This window comes from Palaemon carinicauda, chromosome 8 (assembly GCF_036898095.1).
Source record: "Palaemon carinicauda isolate YSFRI2023 chromosome 8, ASM3689809v2, whole genome shotgun sequence".
Taxonomy (NCBI): Eukaryota; Metazoa; Arthropoda; class Malacostraca; order Decapoda; family Palaemonidae; genus Palaemon; species Palaemon carinicauda.
In genome coordinates, this window is record NC_090732.1 from 62,143,272 (window position 1) to 62,150,771 (window position 7,500).

At 37.7% G+C, this 7,500-nt stretch overlaps 1 protein-coding gene across 1 annotated transcript in view; it reads right to left on the bottom strand.

Moving 5' to 3' along the window:
- Positions 1-7,500, bottom strand: part of LOC137644897 (uncharacterized) — a 220,081-nt gene that overhangs the window by 147,839 nt on the left and 64,742 nt on the right. The window contains exon 2 of the mRNA XM_068377777.1: positions 6,664-6,902. Coding sequence (XP_068233878.1) covers positions 6,664-6,727 — 64 coding nt within the window. The 5' untranslated portion in view covers positions 6,728-6,902. The remainder of the gene's footprint in view (positions 1-6,663; positions 6,903-7,500) is intronic.

Genomic DNA, 7,500 nt, shown 5'->3' on the forward strand with positions numbered 1-7,500 from the left:
AATAGCAATCTTATTGTTTATATGTCGATAAAAGGACCCTATGTAACAACCAAGAAGCAAAAAAAGGAGAAATAACAATAAAAAAAATTAAGAATTTTCTTATAGATTCCTATACTATCCAACCACCAATACAAAAAAAAAGAAAAAAAAAAAGATCAAATGAGATCATAATAGCAACCTTATGTGCAAATTTCCTCAGAATGAAAACAAATTATCTGGTATGTACATCGGAGCTTGCAGACAAAAGGTTCACCACTCTAACCACTGTGTATGGGAAAAAACAAACTATAGTTTATTTCATTATTCACCTTTATAACATCACCAGTACAGTATACAGTACTCCAAAGCAAACAAAGTCTTTGAAAAAGTTCACTCTCTTTATAGGAGGGTAAACGAATTTGGGAACCCAGAAGAATCTTTCTTGACCATTTTTACAAATTATGTAAGGGGAGAAATTAGGGAGGGCCTTTCCTTGCATGATGCAAGAGGGATATGATTGCAGGCTCTAACTATTGACATAATTACTGATGACGCAAAATTTTGTTGGATGAATTCTTGCATCACAATATGTAGGAAGACTTATTGATCTTGAAGGTTAAGAATTATACAAATGTGCAGAGAGGTTTAGTCGTCACTGGTTTCTAAAACTGTAAAAACAATGACATCCACGACAACCAAGTTTAATGAAGGGGAGATTGGGTGATCATGCAATTAGAAATCTAAGCTATAATCAATTCTAGAAGGACCATGGTGCCAAGATAACGAGGTGTATAACTTCTTTGCAGAAAGCTCCATTTCTTTACCCCAAGAGAACTAAGGAATACATTTGCCAAACATTGTTAGTATGAAAGTTTCATTGTGCACAAGTATGAAATTAGAGTATGCACTTATAGTGATGCCTAGTAGCTTTTGCAACCATCATCAGGTGTATGGCTGAAGTAACATATGTTTTTGGTGTGAAGCGATATTTTCCCCATTATTGACTACATATGCACAGGATGCATAGGTTAGAAGGGTAAAAAATGTATGTTAAGAGTTACCAAGGACCTTGTGGATACAAGATGGCCTGCTAGAAATTATGTGAACTTGATTTTGAATTGATCGTAATGTGTATCACCGATAACCATAGTGTGTGGATATCATCCAAAGATCCATTAGGGCATTTCCAATTAAATAGATCAAAATTTGTTTTCTCACTGTTAAAAGTAAAATTGTCTCTAGTATCATTTTTTGTTCTGTGGTAGCTATTTATGATCACCTTTGGTTTCTTGTGTGTTTACATGAAGTTTCCATTATAGATGAATTCCTTCTGTGTAATAATGAACAAGTTAGATTAAGTCATACAGGATTGTCTGGCTCAATAACACTGGGATGCAGGTAGTTATAAGTAAATTTACCTTGGATCTAAACAGTCATATCCCGTTGGTCTGAGGTGGGGCCTCTAATGAAATTCTTGAAATATTGCGTGAAATCTTATTGGTACTGAGCAGCAAGAAACCCTTGCTGATATATTCCACAATCCAGTGGTTTTACGTCTTAAATTTATGTGTAATATGACAAATCTTTGTTGTGAGATCTGGGTTCGTAGCCAAACACTATTCAATAGATTTTTCTTAGTTGTGTCTGATGATAGTATTGAAAATCATTCTTATGGGTAAGCAAATTGCAGTATATGAGGGTAGTAACCCACCTTCAATTTGCTGGTGGTTGACTACCTTGATGAATTCGAAGGTAAGACTTCCTTGATGAAAGGTACTCTCATAGAATTGAGTCATAATACTGACACATTTATGATATCTTGAAAAAAATCTTTTGCAACAGAAATTAAGTTTTAGTGCCTTGTTATTCTATTGGAAAGGTTCTGTATGATTGAATAATGATAGTCAACATTGTAGTTGTCCTCTTCTGAAACAAAAATTACGTTGAACAGCTTGACAGCTTACTTCTTAACACCATAAAGATTTTCAAGGCCAGTGCCAGTAACATCCCAGGGCAATAAGTAAGATGAATCACAAAAGTGATTACAATTGGCCAACAAGGGACTTCGTAATTATTCCTTCCAATTTGTCACAAGAAAGATATCTAGAAAAAAAATAAGACTAAATACGATGGCTAGAGATACTATGCAACAAGGCATGCCAAGGAGTTTATTCTACTCGTGCACAAATGTAAGTCAATAGTTACAATTTGTATTTATGTCCCTCCTGCCGAGGGTATAGGAACATACATCATGGTCTACCAGAAACGCTTCATTACCTGGAAACTTTTGATGAAGTTTAAGGAATTCCTTTTCTACATACTCACATATGGAAAGAAATTTTCTACTCATGCCTTTAATTCAAAGGCAGGCAATGTCAAAAGGACTAAGTTTTCCCTGGGGTAGGAACACGATGAAAATGTTGGATTGTTTGTGGATATGTAACATAAGATACTTGATCAACTAAGAGCTAACAAAAGTACTCTGTGTCTTAGATCCTGGGTGACACTGGTTTCCATTTGTGTCTTTAATCTTCCAACGGAAATGTTGTTGTAGGGGATTGATCAATAGTGACTGATATTTCAATATGGCTGCTAATGGTCTTATCCATAACAACGACTGGAATTGTGTCCAGTGGCTTCGCAAAGGGGGGGCTGTGGGAAGGAAATATGTCCCTGGGGGCACCATTTAGGGGCCGCCAAATTGAAGTTGGGAAGACATCTATTTTAGAGGTAATTTGGCGTTGAAAACAGTAACTCACAATCATTTAGTTTTTATGAGTTTTCAGAATTTACTTTAACCTTTATTATATGGAAAGTGTAGGCAATATATTGTGATTTATATAGTCTGCTACTAGATTTTTACTAGCTTAGTATTCTTCACCACTTTTTTTCACATGCTAGTCCAATAAAAATCAACCCTAATCTTGTTTTTAAACAGAATATTGGCTATCATATTACAGTATTACACTGAAAATTAAAAACTTACTTCAGTTCCGTAGTGTCTGAAACCATGTAAAGAGTATTATTTTAAATTATATTATACTTTGTATAATATAATGGAAGGAGATATCATCTAGGTTAATGTGGGTAAGGGTTAGGTTGGATAGGGAATGTTGGGCGTTTGTCAGTGCGTATGGGCCAGGTAGTGAGAAAAGTGAAGAAGAGCGGAATGAGTTCTGGAATGAATTAACTAGGTGTGTAGAAGGACTAGGTAGAAGGAATTATGTAGTTGTCATGGGTGACTTAAATGCTAGAGTGGGCGCGGGAGAGGTAGAAGGTGTCATTGGGAAGTAAGGCGTACCAGGTGAAAATGAGTGGTGAAAGACTGGTAAATATGTGTATTGAAGTGCTAGCTTTTTTAAAAAGAGAGATAAAAATAAGTATACATGGGTAAGAGTGGCAAATGGAAGAGTAGTAGAAAGGGCATTGATGGATTATGTGTTGATAAATAAAAGAATGTTTGGAAGATTGAAAGACGTGCATGTGTTTAGGGGTATGGCTAACGGTATGTCTGATCATTTTTTGGTGGAAGGAAAATTAGTTGTAGCAAAAGAGTGGGGGAATAGAGTAGGTGGATGTAAAAGGGAGCTAGTGAGGGTTGAAGAGCTAATAAAACCGGGGGTAAAAAAGTAATTATCAGGAAAGGTTGAAAATGGCATATGACGAGGTGAGAGTAAGAGAAACTGGTAATTTAGAGGAGGGGTGGAAGTTAGCAAAAGAAAATTTTGTTGGGATTGCAAGTGATGTATGTGGCAAGAAGGTTGTTGGAGGCAGCATGAGGAAGGGCAGTGAATGGTGGAATGAAGGAGTGAAGGTAAAAGTGGAAGAGAAAAAGAGGGCTTTTGAAGAATGGCTGCAGAGTAATAGTATAGAGAAGTATGAAAAATATAGAGAGAAAAATGTGGAAGTAAAGCGCAAGGTACGTGAGGCAAAGAGGGCAGCTGACCTGAGGTGGGGTCAGGGACTGGGTCAGTCATATGAAGAGAATAAGAAGAAGTTTTGGAAAGAAGTGAAGAGAGTAAGGAAGGCCGGCGCAAGAATTGAAGAGACAGTGAAACATGGAAATGGAAGGTTGTTAAAAGGAGAGGAGGCAAGGAAAAGGTGGGCGGAATATTTTGAAAGTTTGCTGAATGTTGAGGATAATAGGGAGGCAAATATAATTGCTGTTCCAGGTGTTGAGGTGCCAGTGATGGGAGATGAGAATGAGAAAGAGATTACAATAGAGGAAGTGAGGAGAGCACTAGATAAAATGAGAGTAGGAAAAGCATCTGGTATGGATGGTGTGAAAGCTGAGATGTTGAAGGAAGGGGGTGTGACTGTACTTGAATGGTTGGTGAGATTGTTTAATATGTGTTTTGTGTTGTCAATGGTACCAGTAGATTGGGTTTGTGCATGTATTGTACCACTATATAAGGGTAAGGGAGATGTGCATTAGTGTTGTAATTCAAGAGGTATTAGTCTATTGAGTGTAGTTGGAAAAGTGTATGGTAGAGTAATGATTAATAAGATTAAGGATAAAACAGAGAATGCAATCTTGGAAGTACAGGGTGGTTTTAGAAGAGGTAGGGGTTGTATGAATCAGATTTTTACAGTTAGGCAGATATGCGAGAAATATTTAGCAAAAGGTAAGGAGGTGTATGTTGTGTTTATGGATCTGGAGAAAGCATATGATAGAGTTGATAGGGAAGCAATGTGGAATGTGATGAGGTTATATGGAGTTGGAGGAAGGTTGTTGCAAGCAGTGAAAAGTTTCTACAAAGGTAGTAAAGCATGTGTTAGAATAGGAAATGAAGTGAGCGATTGGTTTCCGGTGAGAGTGGGGCTGAGACAGGGATGTGTGATGTCGCCGTGGTTGTTTAACTTATATGTTGATGGAGTGGTGAGAGAGGTGAATGCTCGAGTGCTTGGACGAGGTTTAAAACTGGTAGGCGAGAATGATCATGAATGGGAGGTAAATCAGTTGTTGTTTGCGGATGATACTGTACTGGTAGCAGACACAGAAGAGAAGCTTGACCGACTAGTGACAGAATTTGGAAGGGTGTGTGAGAGAAGGAAGTTGAGAGTTAATGTGGGTAAGAGTAAGGTTATGAGATGTACGAGAAGGGAAGGTGGTGCAAGGTTGAATGTCATGTTGAATGGAGAGTTACTTGAGGAGGTGGATGAGTTTAAGTACTTGGGGTCTGTTGTTGCAGCAAATGGTGGAGTGGAAGCAGATGTACGTCAGAGAGTGAATGAAGGTTGCAAAGTGTTGGGGGCAGTTAAAGGAGTGGTAAAAAATAGAGGGTTGGGCATGAATGTAAAGAGAGTTCTATATGAGAAAGTGATTGTACCAACTGTGATGTATGGATCGGAGTTGTGGGGAATGAAAGTGATGGAGAGACAGAAATTGAATGTGTTTGAGATGAAGTGTCTAAGGAGTATGGCTGGTGTATCTCGAGTAGATAGGGTTAGGAACGAAGTGGTGAGGGTGAGAACGGGTGTAAGAAATGAGTTAGCGGCTAGAGTGGATATGAATGTGTTGAGGTGGTTTGGCCATGTTGAGAGAATGGAAAATGGCTGTCTGCTAAAGAAGGTGATGAATGCAAGAGTTGATGGGAGAAGTAAAAGAGGAAGGTCAAGGTTTGGGTGGATGGATGGTGTGAAGAAAGCTCTGGGTGATAAGAGGATAGATGTGAGAGAGGCAAGAGAGCGTGCTAGAAATTGGAATGAATGGCGAGCGATTGTGATGCAGTTCCGGTAGGCCCTGCTGCTTCCTCCAGTGCCTTAGATGACCGCGGAGGTAGCAGCAGTAGGGGATTCAGCATTATGAAGCTTCATCTGTGGTGGATAATGTGGGAGGTTGGGCTGTGGCACCCTAGCAGTACCAGCTGAACTCGGCTGAGTCCCTGGTTAGGCTGGAGGAACGTAGAGAGTAGAGGTCCCCTTTTTGTTTTGTCTTCATTGTTGATGTCGGCTACCCCCCAAAATTAGGGGAAGTGCCTTTGGTATATGTATGTATGTATACTTTGTATACTTATTGAAAACAATAGTTACCTTTTTAAATAAATTTCCAAATAAAACTTACTAAACAATCAAAGTATTTTTAAAGAGTACTGATCTTAAGATCTATGCTTGATGGTAGGATGAGTTACACACAATTTCCGTAGATGCAAAATTTAAAAAAAAACTTTTATAAATATTGTATAAGTTGGATATCTGTCCAAACACAATTAGGACAGAGAGGTCACAGAGAGAATAATTATAATCTATTATGAAACAGATGAAAATGACATTGGAAACTTCAGACGACTTTTAAAACTAGTTGCAGACTTTGATCCTGTCTTGAAAACTCATCTGGACTGTGCCAAAATCCAATGTCCTCTTCATATTTTTCTGCTGAAGCTCAAAAATGAATTCATGCAAATTATCACATCTAGGGTTAGAAGCGCTTTACTGAATGACAATCGGAGGAGCTAAGCATTACGGTATAATGCATGGAAGTGTGTTTTCCTCTCGAGCTTAAAGTCAGCTTGTAACTGCAGCGTTCATTGAAATGTGTTTACTTGTGTTACGTTAAAGACTTCTATATAACGTCCAACAAGTAATTATAAACTAGAACTTTTAAAGCAAATGCTGGCCAGAAGAGTTAACGATTTTATGGGTTAACTAATGTAAACATTACTTACCTTAGAAGAGATTGCTTACCTGGCAAGTAAACAGCTTGTGAACTTGTAGCAAACAAGATTCTGCTCGTAAAATTTCGCTTCATCTTGTTTTCGAAGACTCCTCAATCATTTATAGCAAGTAGAATACTATATCGTCTCATTATTCTCTACACTTCACGTTTTTTCTTGTCTCTTCATGTGTTGTTTTCTATAGAATTATTGACTATCCAAGTTTTTTTTTTCTTACTGATAATGGGCTCTTTTAATTCTGAAAAATATCTGCGACAAGAATATTTACTTCCTTTTACATATGTAGTATTTTGGTTCTTAATACAGTACATGCAGTATCCAGTACTAAATAGAAAGTCTCACTTTAGCCTGAATGGGAGAGAACGGCTCAAAATAGTTGAGTTAAATTCAGTCTTTTGTTGTTGCGAAGTCAATCTAATTTTTCTTCAAGCAAGTAAACACCTCATGAGCCACGCCCTAGAGTTGCACTTACACACACTCACACACATAGACACAAAAGAAAGAGAGTTCTGTCATAGGTGTAGAGTCAACTACAGCTTGGAAGAAAACTATCTACAGAGGGCATCCTTAAAATCTTATTACTTTTGACAAAAAACATCATTTAATGGCAAATAGATCTGCCAAACAGCTAGAATATACTTCTATACCGACGGAGTGAGTGTTTTGTTGAATTTGTAGGACAGAAGTGTAGGACAGAAGCTGAATGGTGCAAGAGTTTAAAGGGCCGAGAATTCTTAGTGAAGGGACTTTTGAAGGTATATAAGGGATTCAAAGTCTGAAGAAAGGAAAGACACTGGGAGTTATATAGGATTATATTTATGACCAAGTTTTGTAAACTATTATTGTA